Consider the following 16,601-nt stretch of genomic DNA (forward strand, 5'->3'; position numbering starts at 1 on the left):
TTTTTGTGACTGTGAAAATTGTTTTAGAGGTCAAAGAAATTAAGTTCACTAGATTTTTTATTCACAAAGGTTAATCTATACCTATTGGTATAGATTCTCCTTCTGATAATCTTTCAGAGATTAGCCCTATTCTCTTTCAGAGAATCCTTATAACCTGATCTCATTATATGCTGTCTGTAAGGGATGTTACATAGTCTGCTACTTAGCTACTATTTCCCTGCTCAGAAGATGCAATGCCACAGGGTACTGATCAGGCCTCAGTCAAGTCATGGCTGGGTATGAATAAGGAAGGTGGTAGCTCAGTCTGGGGTTGCACCTGCATTTCACCCACTCTCCCAGGATGGAACACTGAACTCTGGGCCAGCATGGAGTGTGATGGCCCAGCTAGTCACTGCACACTCCCTCCATAAACTGGGGAATCTAGGATTTATCACAAGCTAATTTAGACAACTAAAACTAGCTGGTTGTATTATACTCCATTTCTCTCTATGACCATAAAGGGAATCCACAGTGGTGACTTTGAACTGTAGTGATGATACCTGTGGTCAGTTCCATGGAAACCACCTTTGGTGTTAAAATGCATCTACTTCAGTTCACTGCTAGACTGTACAGCACTGAACTCTTCAGCTGGCCCACACTCCCCTCTCTTCTTTTTCTTTTCCCCTGGTCTGAGGTCACTGTGCAGTGATCTTTCATCTCAGCTGATCTCTTGCTGTCTGGCTTTCAAAATTAATATCCTTAGCAAATTATTCAGCTCCTGCAGAGCCCATACAACACAATCTGTATAATTACTTCATGTCATACCTCAGTTGTCACTTCAGGACTGCAAGTAAGATGAACTTGAAAGTGCTCTAAGTTCATGTTCTTAGAGTTTCTGTTTTAGACTCTTCTGAAAGATGTTAAATGTATTCAGAAAAAGAGATTTTATCCTAGGAATTATTATCTGTATTACAGCAAAGTGAATAGGGCCAACAGAGTTCAGAGCTCTGTGATTCAGGCACTGTTGAAAAAACATTCAGTGTAGATAGTAAAAGCATAGAACATGATGGGGCTGATCTAGTAAATGTAGGTGTTTATGATGTAAGAATTTATATATGAAGTAGTCATGCTGGCTATGAGGGAGCCTCCTGTACTCAAGGACCGTGGAGTTTGGCATAAAAGTCTCCCTACCTCAAACTGGAGACTGTGGGTGGTGAGATGAGTCTCGGGCTATTTCCTCCTGTCATCTCACTCAGCTTTAGAACTGAAGGTGAGGTGTCCATCTGCCTCCCACTCTTGGCTATTCAGTACTTCATAATGTTTGGCTTTTTAAAACAGTTATTTTACACCAGCATTTGATAGAGAATTGTGAATTCAACATCAGAGTACTGCAATCTTCCATTTTTGGTCACTCCTTCTGCCACTTAATAATCACACCCTCTCATCCTTCCTTTGTAACATTTCTCTATGATGTATCACACACAGGCATATCCAGAGGATCTTAAACTTGTCTCTTACTCTTCTACTCCAATGCCTCTGAGAACATCGTTGTCTTTTTTGATCCAGCTTTGAAACCTTTCCTGAGAGTGTAAAAAACTTTTTTTTTTCTTTAAAGAGGACCAACTAATTTAAAATCCAGCTACAGAAGTTCTTTTTCTTCTCCTTTATATCATAATCCAACATCAGGACATTTACTGAGGCAGCATGCCACCTCCCACCTCAACTCCTTCCTCTCCTGTGGGTGACGCAGACCCATTATTTCTTCCTTCCAGGCAGGAACCCGAGGGTGGAGCTGTGGTCCTGCTCTGTAAGAGGGCACACACAGTGGGAGGCTGTAGCCCCCCTGGGGTCCTGCTTGGACTTACAAAGGGTTTTGCACAATGCATATTGTTCAAGAGAAACTATCAGCATTAAACGGGCAGTTCAAACTGAGGGACATTTACTGAGTGATTTTACTTTATTTAAACTTGCCACATAATAAAAGAACAATTTTTGTCATTACAAAGATTAAAAGCTAAACAAAAAGGACCAATGTTCCCACAGGGTTGGATTTACACAATCAGCATTGTGCATAAAATTCAGTCAGAATATTTCTGCCTTAACAGTCTCTCAAATAACCTAATAAAATTAATTTCAAATATGAAAGTTGTTTAACTTCTAATGCTTATTCCATTTTACCAGCACATCCAGCATTTCTTCCTTTGATGACAGCAGCAGTATGTGAGCTCCTGGACTAATTCAGCTTTGCTTCCCTGTGCTGTGGAAAACAGACAGCAGCTTAAAATCAGTCTTCACTTTTTTTTCACTTACATGATAAAAGATCTGCAGTGCTTTGCTTAAGAATTAATGCTTTCATTATGGTATCTCCATTAACCAGATGGTTCCATCTATCAGCCTGCAGTGGTCATGAGACCTTAAAAAATTCCTATTCAGTATTAATTTGCTCTAGTGCAGAGTGAGTATGACACAGACACTTGATACAGGATAGAAGAGGCAAGCTAAAACTTAGCTGTCTACCTCAAAAATCAGGCACATTCAGTTACCAGAACATGGGCATACTGGGATCCTTGAGAAGGCGGCAATCTATCTTCACCTTTTAAAATGCTGATGACTTCCTCAGCCCATTTGTGTATTTTGCCAGCTGCTGGCTGGGCTGTGGCCTTGATTCTAGATTCCCTAGCCCACTACCATGGCTTTTAACTTGTGGACTTTGGCCATTTTCTCCTGGAGTAAGCCAGAGCCCTCATGTTGTAAAATCTTCACATGACACTTTTTGCCTAACAGAGGCAAGAGGAAAACCTAACCTAGTCTTGAACCATATAACTGCTCCTGGGAACATTCCTTCTAAAGCCCTTCTAATGCCAGTGACCAAGTGTTTTCCACAGCAGGAGTGCCACCTTGATGGTAGGTGCTCTGCCCCTAGGAGCATGGTTTGATCTTGGTGTGATCCAGAGGCACAACGACTGCAGGACAGGCATAACCTCAGTGTACAACCACTTCCCTCCCCTTGTCCTCTTGTCCAGCTGACTTCCCCCAGACTGCTCCCCTTCTTAACAGGGGATAATAACAAGGCAATGCATCAACTAGGGCTGCACTCAGTTATTCTGTACTTGGACCAAGCAGTCCTAATCACCCGGCTGTGCTGCTCTTTCAGCATTTAGCTGTTCATAAATATTTGAGATCACTAAACTCAATCTAAGACACTTTCCTCAGCAGAAATCACACTTCTGATTTAGAACCTGCCCTGATTATGGGGACATATTTGCATCTGCATCACTCATATATGCCATTCCAGCTGCCAGCACAGCAAAAAAAGAGAAACCCTTTGGTTCTGATCATCAGTGAAAAACTCATGCACTATGGGAAGGAAGTAGGACACAAAGATCCAGATCTTCATCTTCAGGCAGGAGCCACTTGATGGTCAATGAGAACAAATAAAAGCCTTCAGTTCTAAACCTCTGTTCTGTCTGCAATAAAATTTGGCAATTGCAGTTCAGTCCCTAGAGGGCCCTAAAGGATAATAGTCCTCCTCACAAAACAGCTGCACGTACATATTTGACCTGATTTAACGAGGCAGTCAGCTTCTATTTGGAGAAGTCACAGTAAGCAGCACAGAAGTTCTGACTGCCTTCTGCCCAAAAGTAAAAAGTAAACACATGGAGGGAAAATTCCTTCTCTGAACTTTATCTGTTTGAAATTCATCCATTACAAGTATTTTGTATGTGACCAAAAGCTATATTAATAAAAAACCCCAACGTAAGGGACTAAAATACGCGTAGTAAGCTACTAGAGACACATCTATCAGACATGTACTCATGGTCAGTATTTTGTATAAAAAAAACTTTTGCATCTGTTGTTTAAACATTTTCCATTAAGCATTGTTTTTGAAGCATTTGGTTATTTTTAGATATAATTTTCAAATTTTAGAGCTATTTTCAGAGGAAGATGGCAACAATTGTTTTCTTATCTGGTTCTTTTCCATGTTTGATGTTTCTTCAATAAATAATTTTTGAAAGTATTTAAAGTCATTAGAAGCAACAAAAGTAGTTAATTGTGTTGCCATTCAATAAAAGACTGAAATCACTTGAAGGTACCATTTAAGCAACAGATATTTACACATGTACCAGTGCCCCAATCCCCTATACTTGCTTTTAAACACAGCTTGTTTTTTATCTTGCACAATTTTAAGGAACTGTCCACATTTTTACTGTCAGTTGCTAATACTGTTCCAAACGTTTCAGACTAATGCATTTTACTATGCTGCAGCCTCAGGAGACACATTTTTGCTTGTTTAGTCTCAAGAATTCACAAAAGAAACAATCCACCACAATTATGCCTAATAAGTCTTTATTTCCAAACATAAATTGCAAAAATATTCTATTACAGAACAGGTAACAAGTACAGAATTCTAAGTATGCCTTATAACAGTGAAACCATTGCCTCCTTGACAAAAAAAGCATCAGGCACTTAAAACATGAAAAGAAAGTACAAATTAAACAGGTGACTAAACAGTACAACTTCATCTTGGTTCTCTGTAATAAAAGCACAGACACACAGCTGAGGGGCTCCTGCCTCCTCCTAAACCCTGCACAGAGACATTTCTATATTACGCTGCACACATTCTACTCAGACAATATCAAGTTCACGTCTGAAAACATACATAAGTTCAGCACGGAGAGAATTTGAGGAACCTTTTTGGAACAGCAGCAGCAGAGCCTACACTAGCAGCTTCAGAGAGTTTGGTGCATGTGGAGGAGCACAATTTTACCAGCTCCAAGGGGGAATAAGCTCTGCTTTGACAATTGCATTGGAAAGAATGGAGCTGAAATGAATGCAAACAATATACATTTTAAGAGACAATGAAACCTCTGGGCAAAAGCTATCATGGTAACTTTATGAAACTACATTTTGACACATGGACCAGTCTCTGAAAAGAAAAGCCACACATTTGCCATCCCTGAGGAGTGGCCCTCTGTAGGACCTCTCCATTCACCTGTTTTGTCCCTTGTAGACCTTGAACTAAATCAGAAGCAGAGGTTGCCTCTTAGGCCTGTCTTAGAAAGGTAAAACTAAGATGCAAGTGTCCAAATGACTAATGAAAATACTTCTCCAGAAATCAGTCAAATACCCTTAAAATTATTTTGGCTTGTATGGCTGTTTTTTTAGATGACATTATGTAACTTCCCACACACTTTACTCTGGTGACATTAAAAAATAAGAATATTTAAAATAATTTTAATTAGGTACTCAAAAGAATATCAAGAATATTAAGATAAAGAATACATATGAAGCCACTACACAAACAGTACATATAAAAATGCATAAATGTCCGCTGTTATACTTCAGTGTCACAAGAATTCAAGAATGGGTTTGTATTGCAAACACTGACAATAAATCCACCAAGGAGGAAGTGTTTTTAGGGAAACATCTCACAGCCAAGCCAAGAGTGGAGAAGCCTAGCATGTTGTTGGCCTACAGACTTGCTGTGAAGAATCTCCTCTTGTCAGGGACTAAAGTGAATAGTGAGGAATTTGAACCCAGCAATATTGACAACAGGTTATCCTGTCATAACCATTTGCATGATTCATCCTGATGGGCTCTTACCTTGAAACCATGATGGGATCATTAAATACTTCCATCATGCACTGCGAGTTTTATCCCACACTGGAGAAAAGAGGGATGAAACAAAGACAAGACACAGAAGTACCAGGTGTGGCAACACACACTGATATACTGCTGAAGGTGCATCAAGATTTAGCAAAAAGCAGACTTGAATGTTCCTTTGATAGCAACACGAGTATGCCATTCCTTGTCTTTCACAACCAGACTGTTTTCATCCTTAAACCAGCATCTGCCAACACCTGCTACCCAAGGGCAGTTATTGCTCGTGCTCAGAGTGACGTGAGCTCAATCACCACACATCACAGTACTACACTGACGCCTTGGTCAGTGGCAAACTCAAGCTGATGTACTACCCTCGTGTTAAGCTCTTGCTGCACTGCTGGAATCTGCTCGACACCGAGAGCTCACTGACAGGCTGCTACCCCTGTAGCTGTAACCTAGTAACCCCGGGTCAGTCTCCTGGTGAGCCGTGTTCCCAGAATAGGATGGTGTTCTGAAATGTGCCCTTATGAAAGGAGACCATGAAATAGCTGCAATTTTCCCTTTGTTTAGTGGCATGCTGCAGAGCATTTCTGCTCTACTTGATCATAATGATAATTTTGAGCCAATTAAATACTTTATGAAAATCTGAAACAAAGGTTAATAAATATAAATCTGCCCACTTGTTGTATGCTGTGGGTGGAAAGCCTTAAGGATTTCTCCAGAGTAGCCTGAGAGATTAACAACATTTGAAATTTTTCTGTCCAGAAACTCAGAGAAGGATGATCCTAGATCCTAGAATGACAGAATTCATAATAAAGAGAGAGTTGAGCCTTCTAAAATAACTACTTGCCCCCTTGTCACTGTTGTTGGCTAGCAGACCTAGAGACTAAAGAGTCTGCTGCTCAAGTAGCACAAGATGAAGGATTAACTGCTTTGAATATTTTAAACTAAGATACATTTAACTAAAAGACTTGTGTGTAAGAAGCCTACTGCTTCAAAGCATGCTGCAAGAGGTTATTAGCTGTTTGAGACAGACTTGTTACAAAATAAAGTCCTCCACAGAATATTCCTTGGGTTTGATCTCATAGACTCCTGTATACAGGTGGATGTGTGCTTTGTGGACCTGAGTGTCCTTAGAGAAGCTACTGCATGGATATTCAGAACCTCCCTCCACGAATTTGTCACAGGAGAGGAAGTGAAAGACAAAAAAAGATCTCTAGGTCAAATGGATCTAAACCTAGACTGCTGTGGTAGGCTGCAGCTCCACCACAGAGTCTGTGCAGGCTCAAGGTGTACATGATCAATTTAACCCAGATGAATTAACTGATCCAGATATTTGGACATAATAAAATCAACTAATACCTAACAGGAAAATTTTGATAGTGCTTTAGAGAGCCACAGAAGGCCAGAAGTCACCTAGATAATTTCGTTTCTTTTCCTGAGTCACTCAAGGCAGAGAATTTAATCTTTTGTCAAGCATGGTGGTATGTCAGTCATCTCACTAATGCACAAAGGAAAGAGAATCAAACTCTCAACCCCCTCAGGCCTTGTTCACCTCTTTTCTCTGCAGATGCTGTTTTAGATGCTGGGATTAAAAGAGACTGAAAGCAAAGGCATGCTGAATAACAAGCAAGTTTATGCAAGTTTACCATCAGTGAATTGAGAATTTTTCTGCTTATTTCTGAATCTACTGGGGTCGCCAGCTTGTTAAAATGACTGTAATGGGAGAGAAGGGTGAGCAATAATCAGCAGTGTTGGCACCCAGAGTCCTTAGTGTAGATGCCTTAAGCACCTTCTGGCACCACAGGGAGAGATGGGCTCCGGCCCACCTGAACAGCTGCTGTGTTGCCAATCCCCCTTGCAGGGGCCCATCTCTCCATTCTGACAAGGCAGAGCCTCAGAGAAGTTACCTTCTGGATGTGGTCAAGCTTTCAGGGGGCCACTGGGTCTGTCCAACAGCTGTTGGATAACAAAAGGCACCTACTGTGTCCCTACAATTCCACCTGAGTGATCTTGCCCCCTCCTTTGCTTTGACTCTGAAATTCCCCTATCTCTTGGCATGAACCAATTTTCTTGTTCTGTTGCCATGGTAGGGTTTTGCCATCTCAGGATGCCAAAACAGCTGTGTGTGGGACAGGCTGAGGTCAGACACAGCATGAAGGGAGAGGTGCAGCACGAGGACAGGGAATGGACCTTGCAGCCATTCCAGCTTAAGTCACCATGCAGCTACAGACCAACTTTAGCAGCTCCAGTTAGGCAATGTGAATATCACACCAAGCTGCCTTCCTTGAGGTGTAAACCCAGTCATTTACAGAATGTTTTATTATGCTGCAAGCACAGCAGTGTTTGATTCAGTCATACAAACTCCCTAACAGACACTAAAAAGAGCTGCATAACACTCCACAGGGTAAAGACAACCAACTCAAGACAGCATTGGATGCTGAAGGAGGATGCAACATTAGAGATTCTGAGGAGAAAAAGGAATAAAAGGCAGGCTTTAATCTAATGATGCTGTGATGCAGTTGTGCAAGGACACTGTCAGCGTCTGAAAAGGTACAGTGGAAATATTAGCACATTGTCAGTGTTTCTATCTTTAGAAAACTATTTAATCTCAATATTCATTCCACAGCATGTGACAGCATCGGAGGCCCACAAATCCTAAAAATGAGTATTTCTGATGTGAAATAGAGAGAATTGAAAGGTCCTTACTAACCTTAGCTCAAGAATTCTTAATCCAAACTGATGTTGACTCAGTCTTGCAAAAGTGTCATAAACATTTCCAGCCAGGTATAAAATCCATTTACTATTATTAACCTGGCAAAGGTCTTAAATAAACTAGAAATAATGTACTCAGCTAACCAAGAAAACATCATTTCCCACAGTGAGTGTACTTCAGCAAGTCTTGAGCAATCTGATGATACCCTGTGGTGCAGAAATGCCACTACTAACTTGCCCAGCCTGCACCCGAATTAACACGAGCCAGCCACCCCGCACACAGCACCAGTAGCTATAATAAGGCTGAGTACAACATCTGCCCTCCTGTAGAGTGAAGTGGATGCAACTAACATCTCATACTAACTTCATGTCTGGAGCAAGGCCTGAGGATCTCAATCTAAAGTCTGACAGAGTATATTTTTATTCTATAGAGAGTTAAGAGCAGTTGTAGGAAAGGGTAGGAAAGGTCAACACTTCTGTCAAGAATTTCTTATCAGCCCAGTGTTCCATAAATCACTGAGAGCCTTGAGAGCATGGAAGATCAGGTCTTCAAGTCATTGGCAAGTTTAAACTTTGTGGAAACAGTGCTAAAAAGTCAGTGGCTGCCCATAGTACAGAAATTTCCACTTGCTCTCAGTTGTGAGTGCTACATCACATTCCTTCAGTTAAGACCTCTTTTCATCAAGGAAGCCAGAATAGACTTTCTCTTTTTGGATAAACATCTCTTAAAATGTATTCTGGTGGTCTTTCCAGTTACTAATATACACGTGTTTCAAATCATGTAGCTGCACAGAAAGAGTTCCAACACAGAGTAACTTCAGCTCTTTATGGCGTGTCATGGTACACTATTTATACTTATTCACTAAGTGCAACATGGTACTAATTAGCAAATGCTTTTGAAAAAAAGTGGTTTCTTCCCTGCAGATAAATTACATTTTCTCCTCTCCCCATCTTCTACTTCACACAATCAGTTTTTTCCCCTTTACTCATGCTGAGTAGTTAACTGAATTTAGTCTGAGCAATGAATGATCTTACATTATCTCTATGTGCACATAGAGCACTTGCAATTGTTCTGGATGCAATGTAAAAATCTGTAAAAGATGCATGAATTTTTCCCAAGACAAACCATGTAGCTGCTACACAGCCAAGAACACCTCACTGCTCTACACTAGACTGGAATAAGTTACAGTCCTCACATGAACACAGGTGGCCTTTGTCTGTCTGGATGAAATGCAGCAAGGTTCTCAACCTCAGCTGTTTGCTTCGCCCAAAGGACAACTACATCACTTTGCACAGCTTCTACTAGAAACACTCCATGTGAGTGATTTATAGCAGAGGAGAAGGTCTTTTGGGAGCAAATTTATCTTTGATCTATAGCTAGGATATTGCAGTAGGCAACCATCTATAACATGGGTGCAGGTTCTTGCAGCAGCCAGCTGTCCGCACATGAGCAATAGATGCCTGTGGCCAGAAAATGGCAAAAATTTTATTGCTGGGAAAGAAAAAATGTAGATTGTGGTGCTGGAACTGGAACAGATCAGAATAAATAAAACCCCTGTGCTCCCCTCTTCCAGTTACCAGTTGGTAATGCAGATGGACTCATCAGCTCAATTCTGCTGTCTTTGTTTCTGTTAAAGGCTCTACTGACACTCAGAGGACCTCATGTGTACTAGTGGCATCAGTTATTTCCCCAAAGCACTACGTATTTTTTAAAACCCCTTATTTTCAAAAAAATGTACTTTATTGCTGATAGCTGTAATCAGAATTTATGGACACTTATGCTTGGGTAGGAGGAATATTGGATTCTGAGATCATTATCTTGGAAATGGATCCAGATGCTCAATCAACAGACCTGTAACCATAATGATTGATTCTAATACTTCCAGGAGTGTTTATGTGATTATAAAACTGCTCCAAGGTAAGCTTTCAAATATTACAATACAGTAATGCTCTTATGAAATATACATTTAAAAGGCTTTTCTGAACCTTATTTCATAAGGTCCAATTCATTTAAGTGGGAATTTTTTTTTCAGATATAATCCTGGAAGAGTGGAATACTGAATGCTCTTTAAATGAGTTGATTTGGGATTTAATGCTGCAGTAGCAAAAGGAATTGTACTAAACAAAATACCTGATAGTATCTGACTGTAGAAGAAGGACACTCTGTCTTTGAACTTACCAATCAAAGGATTCTCAAAATAATCAGTGGAACTCTTAACAGAAACTGGTTATTACAATTTTTAAATTTTGATTGCTTGCTTGGTTGGGGTTTTTTTCTGCAGTAGAGCAGTAAAAGCTAGGGTACAACTGCTTGCCAAAGCTCCTGTAAAAGTTAAACTGATTCTTTCCTCTGGGCTGATATTTCACTTTCTCTTGTTGCTGGGTGTTGCTCCATATGTGTTCTTGGACCATATGGAAAACTTTAGGAACTACACAGGTATAAATTAGGGGAATGTAGTTGGCTTTCTCATACATCCTGGCATAGAAGAGCTTGGGGTTGATGGTAAAAGGATCATCCTTCTAATAATGTTTAGTGCAGTTTCATTATCTGTAGTAACATGAATACAAGCTATACTACATGAAAAGAAATTGAATTATAGGCTTGGTACCCATCATCTTTCTAATGGAAATTTCATCTCATGTATCAAACAAGACACAGAGCTGCAATAGCAAGAATGTGTGCAAAGTCATGCTCTGGGGATTGTTGTGTGGAACCAGGTTCACGGTTCTCATTTGGAGCTGAACTGGACCTTATACAGGAACACAAGCAAGCAGAGTGGTTTATAAATAATTATAAAGCTCTGGTCCTTCATACACTTGTTCTTAGAATTAACATCACTCATATGAGTGATCCCATCAAATCCACAGCATCATCTATTGCTCACAAAATGAAAGCTTGTTAAATCCACAGCACTACTTACTGCCCACAAAATGAAAGCACATAAACCACTTAACTACCTCTGACCTGAGGGATTTTCTCATCTGTGCACCCTGGGTCAAACTAAGAAAGACATGGCTCTGAATTTATTACTCCTCTGCAGCTCTTCTCATCACTTCTCTCATGTAGACAAATGCCAGTATTTACAGGATGAAGATCTTAATTGAAAACATTCACTGCCAACTCATGCAGCCACCATACAGAGACTATTGCCTATACTATGTGATATCAACAAAACCAGAGAACTTATGTCAAAATATTTTAATGATCCTCTAAGAAGCAAAACATGATGAATGTCACATATTGCCACCATCCTGAGATTGTGCTTTGCTACCATTAAACCAGCAGTAAGGAGTTTCAGAATTTTCCAAATTATTGTTACTTTGTATTTTAAAAAATGATTACTCAAAATTTTTAAATGTATCAGTCACTGTGTGAAAAAATCACTCCCTTTTCCCCCCAAGTGTAAAATATTTCTCTATTGTAATAATGCAGTTTAATGCTCACAAAATCACATCAGAGCAAATCCAACACCGAACTGCTGAGATACACACAAATTGCCTCCTTAGGATCATCACCCTGAAATTAAAACAATAAAATATGTTATTGGTATTTCTTGAATAGCAGAAAAACTGCTTGTTATACTTGAAATAAGCCGATAGTTTAATCTTCTGTGTATGCATTGCATCTTCTGCATCAGCTTTTCATCTGTATTTCAGGCTGTGAGTCTGTGCAATCTATTATACAGAATCAAAGGCTCTCAGAATTCTCCTAGCTAAGCTGGAATTCTCATGCTTGGTCTAACTCAAGCAGCTGATCTTTCTAAAGGAGGACTCCTCATTTGAATACCCCCAGAACTGCTTGCACTTACCCCACTTGCTCCACACTCTTCAGCCTTCCCAAGCTAACCAAGGCTAGGTCTAGCCAGTACCTTCATGGGGACACATTCATTGCTAATTTGAATATTGATATGTTCTAAATTATATTATCTTATTCATATTTTGAAATTGCTAGAGATTGCAATTATTCTGTTTCTTCAACGGGATAGTTCTGCTGTGGGAAACCAAAATAAAACCCTTCTAGATATGTAAATACTTCCTCATTTGAACTGAAATTGAACATAAATTCTAATTTGATTTAATATATACTTTTCTATTCTGGTAGGTTTTAACTAAACCAGAAACAATTTATCTCCACTTGTTTCATTACTGACATTATTCTTAACACTTTAATTTAATTCACTGAATGCATGAGCAAAGTAGGTGCTTAAAAGCTGTACTGCAGGGGTTCTAAGGCAGAAAACATTTCTTTCAATAACTAATAATTTCACATTGGATAATATTTGCCCAAGTCAAAAAATAGTCTGCAATCTGGCTGCCTGACAAGAATCCAGAGGTGTCCTTATTTTAAAATATGGTATCATTTTGTTCAAGGTAATTAAAAGTGAACTATGGGTTAGTTCTCATTTCTGTAGCTACATGGGGACACCACAAGCATAGAAGAATTTCAACAGAATTCAAGCTCATGTTGGTATTCTACAGTTATAAATAGGTTACACGTAATAGTATTTATCACTTACTCGGATTGTAGCAAATTTCAAGATCAAAAAAATATCACATGCTGACAGAGTTTGGAAAAAAATTATTCATTTTTATGTTAGTTCCTGAGAAAGTAAGCAGGCCTTCCCCTGCTTTACAGGATGCTGCTCTGGCAGCTCCACCTTGAGTGGAGGGAGTCATTGCTGCTCGCTTTCAGAAACAAATCACATTTAATCATTTGGTTGGAGTCAAAAAACTCATACCTACTTTGTACTTTCCAGGTAAGATACACAGTGGAGAGTTCAGCAGTTCATACTTCCTAACCCCCTGCACACCTCTGCTCAAGCCCTCCTCCCTCAGTCCTTCTGCTCAGACAATTGAGGACTGTTTTCTTCCCCAGGCTCAGAGTCTCAGTTTCATTCTTCCTTTCTGTGTTTTTTTTGTTTGTGTTGACTGACTTCTCTGAGCAGATGCTTAATGTTACTGCTTTGTATGTCAAAGCAACACATACTCGTCTGCCCTGCTGTCTTTTCCTAGGAAACAGAAAACCTGATGGATTCTCGGTCAGGCAAAATTTGCATTTTAACCAGGCTTCTGGGTAATCAAATTTATGCCAGCCTGATTAATTTATCATCTGACAATTTTTCTAATCAGATTTTTTTCTATTTTAAAATATTAATCAGGTCATTTCCCCTCCTTAAACCTACGTTTACTTGGAGCTAATGACATGCCCTTCAGGCTTATCAGGTTAAACCACAAAACAAATAAAACTTCCTTTAGCTGCGAGGCCACAGTAAAAATGATTTGGTAATCTAATACAAAATAATAAAGATCATTAATTATGTTTCAAGATTTTGCTGTTGCTGCATTTTCTGTTTGACCCTCTGTGAAATGTGGGCACCAGCTTTAGTGATGACCTGTACATGTCTGTTAAACATAATCATAAAGGTACACGAGAGGATATTAAGGCAGAATTTCCCACCTTGTGGGACTCCACAGGGCTCTCATATCTGACAATTCCCTCTATCCAATAAGACAAAAATCACCTTTCCAATGGCAAGGATGGTGTTTAGGAGCAATATTGCCAAAAATGACTCATTGGGATGCAATTATATTCTCCCTATAGGTGCTCCCAGCAGAGAAGCTTCCTTCACTCCTCATTTACAGCAGCAAACTTTTGTGTCCAGTAATGTGTGTGGGAGGTTCTGCCTGAGCCTTCTGTGGGCACCCATAGGTGTAAGGAACCTCCAGCTACCCACTAAGAGGGAAGAACACAGAGCATGGAGAAATTAAAATGGAAATTGAAAAGAGAAAGGAGATTGTTCAACTTTTAGAAAAGGTCATCTTGAGTAAAATATACTCATTATAGAATTTCAATTATCTCTAATAGCTGATAATACTAGAAGAATGGTAACTCATACTGAAAGCATTCCTTTGGTTTTCTCTTTGTAAATATAAGTGCAAATTAGGGCATCACAACTTATTCTTCTTGTGGTTTTGTTTGTTTTTTTTTCTTTACAGCTTATTTGGCAAATTTGGCCACAAGTGATTTTCAGTCTGTCAAGCATGGACAGCATTTAATTAACATATACAGATATTTAAACATTTTTGTGGCTTCTATCTGCTTCTCTCTAGAGTAAATTTTTCTAAGGAGTTGGCTTGCATTTTCTTAGCTCATGTAGTTCCTACAATTAAAATTACACAGTTTGTCTCCAATGATTTATATTATAGGAATAACAAATACAATCGAAACTGCTGGATATAAACATCTTAGCCACTAAGAAAAGATACATTATGTATTTCTTAACCTTTCCAATATACTGCAACCTTTTACAAGCAAAAAAAGCATATCTTTGCCACATGAAACTGCATATATATATACAATTCAACTCCCCCTAGGTAATCTCCTGTCATGGACTAGGAGAATGGATTCACTATACGGATTCTAGGTCCCTTTTCACCTATGAATAGGTTTTATATTATTCTAATAATCTGAAAGCCATTTATTTTTCTATTTCTTAAAAAAACCCTTGAAACTGAATAAAATTGTCCCTTCCTGGTATTAACAATCTGCTATTTTAAAACTTAGCATTCTCTGATGATAAACTAAGTGTGAATGTATCTTTGACAACATGTTTTCTAAATATCACAAAGGATATATTCAAGTACATTTCAGAACCTAGCAAGAAGAAAAGCACCCTTAGCTTTTCAACTTGAAATTTCTGGCTTGAACAAGATGATGCTATTTATTTAACTTGAGTAATATAGTCATGAGATTACATCAGTCCAATTAAAGTATATAGAATACAATGGTAGTTCTACTGTACACTTCACTTACTATTATATGAACTTGTACCCCCTGGAAAAATAGAGTTCTGTAAAAGAAGACTCTGACAACAGTATAGTGAGCTTAGGAATTTCTGAGTTAGCTTAAAAGATGAAGAAGTATTCACAGAAATTGGTCTTATTTTGTCAACAGGGCAAATCAAGATTGAAAACATGCAGACAAATCTTTTCAGAGTCAGCTGTGTGTACACAGTAAATTGGCTCAAGGTCAGAAGCCAGACTGTGTTGCATTTCTCTGAGGCAATACACAGAAGGTAGAGGTCCAAGGGGTTGGGACAGAAAGAACAGAGGAAAAGGAATGACACTTCATCCTATGTTTGTAACTCCCAGATTCTGAGCTGCCTCAAGGTAAAATGCTCAGCAAGATCTGCTGTAGTGTATGGCAGCTCCCTCACTGCCATGCACAAGCTGCTCTGCAGCCCCAGGCCATGAGCGCACACTGCTCAAATCTTTACCTAACAAGAGGCAACGAGGCCATAGATGCATGCTTCCCCTTCATGGAACAACCCTCATTCTTACTCTGCTCTCTGTACACACCTGGAAAGGCTGTGCCATGATTAGGTGTCTCATTTTGGATGTGTGAATGCCTTTAATAAAGCAATTCTTAAAGGAGACTGGTACCTTAAATTCTTAAAGGAACTGATACCAAACCAAACATAAGTTGGCAGAGATGTATCTGAGATAAGAAAAAACTTCTGATTGACTATGAATTATGGGGATACTTCGTACTTAGCTATGCTCCCCATCTGGTATTCACAACTAGAAAACATTTCTCAACTCTGTGATACATATTTATTCAGAAAGATCCAATCTTTCACTCAGGAATACGAGTTTAACTGAGTGTAAGGTAGAAGTGTCTCTCTAAGGAAGAACATACACTTTGTAAAACAAGTTTTCCCTTGGCACATTAGTGAAATAAAGACATTTCATGTGGTAAGAACAGGACCTACCTTTTTAGTCTGATTCACATTTACCAAACTGCAACTTCAAAATGCCTTTGCCATGAAGCTGAAGGATCTGGTTGTATTCTTTGGGCATTGCATGGAAACCCGGTTTAGGCAGCTGGTTGTCATAATAGTGGTGGCTGATTGGCATCTTCTCTATGGATTTTGAGAAAGGCCAGAAACCATAGAGCTTCACATTCTCACACAGCTCAAGAGCAGCACTAGTGATCATAAAACCAGATGACAACCGGTAGGCTTTCACACCTTTAGTTCTCCAGAACTGGGCAAGACTTTTCAGATAAGAGGGGTGAAAAAATATTGCCCTTTGGGTTGCTTTGAACTCTTTCAGAGTGTGGTATACTTTAAAAGAAGTGGCTGTGTTGCTTCTGAAGGAAAATGCTGGCAGTAAAAGAAAAGCATCTCCATAGGCCGCAATGTTTTCCAGAAATTCTGTCTTCTTTTCATTTAGCTTGTTGTATCTGCAAAGTACAAAATTGTAGGAATGGAATGTAGTATTGATACAAACATTACAGACTG

At 39.3% G+C, this 16,601-nt stretch overlaps 1 protein-coding gene across 4 annotated transcripts in view; it reads right to left on the bottom strand.

Moving 5' to 3' along the window:
- Positions 1-1,917: 1,917 nt before the first annotated feature.
- The window catches only part of ST8SIA6 (ST8 alpha-N-acetyl-neuraminide alpha-2,8-sialyltransferase 6), a 47,225-nt gene continuing 32,541 nt past the window's right edge, over positions 1,918-16,601 (bottom strand). For 2 of the 4 annotated variants that reach the window (XM_086859776.1, XM_086859756.1), the window contains exons 8-9: positions 16,071-16,543; positions 1,918-2,236 (exon numbers count right to left, since the gene is read on the bottom strand). In XM_086859776.1, the coding sequence (XP_086715902.1) occupies positions 16,075-16,543 (469 nt within the window). In that variant the 3' untranslated portion in view covers positions 1,918-2,236; positions 16,071-16,074. Of the gene's footprint in view, positions 2,237-4,309; positions 11,816-16,070; positions 16,544-16,601 lie in introns of those variants that run through there. The other 2 variants (XM_086859767.1, XM_086859745.1) reach the window with 1 other exon arrangement.

Source organism: Cyanistes caeruleus, chromosome 1, assembly GCF_971803275.1.
Source record: "Cyanistes caeruleus chromosome 1, bCyaCae1.hap1.1, whole genome shotgun sequence".
NCBI classification, from domain to species: domain Eukaryota; kingdom Metazoa; phylum Chordata; class Aves; order Passeriformes; family Paridae; genus Cyanistes; species Cyanistes caeruleus.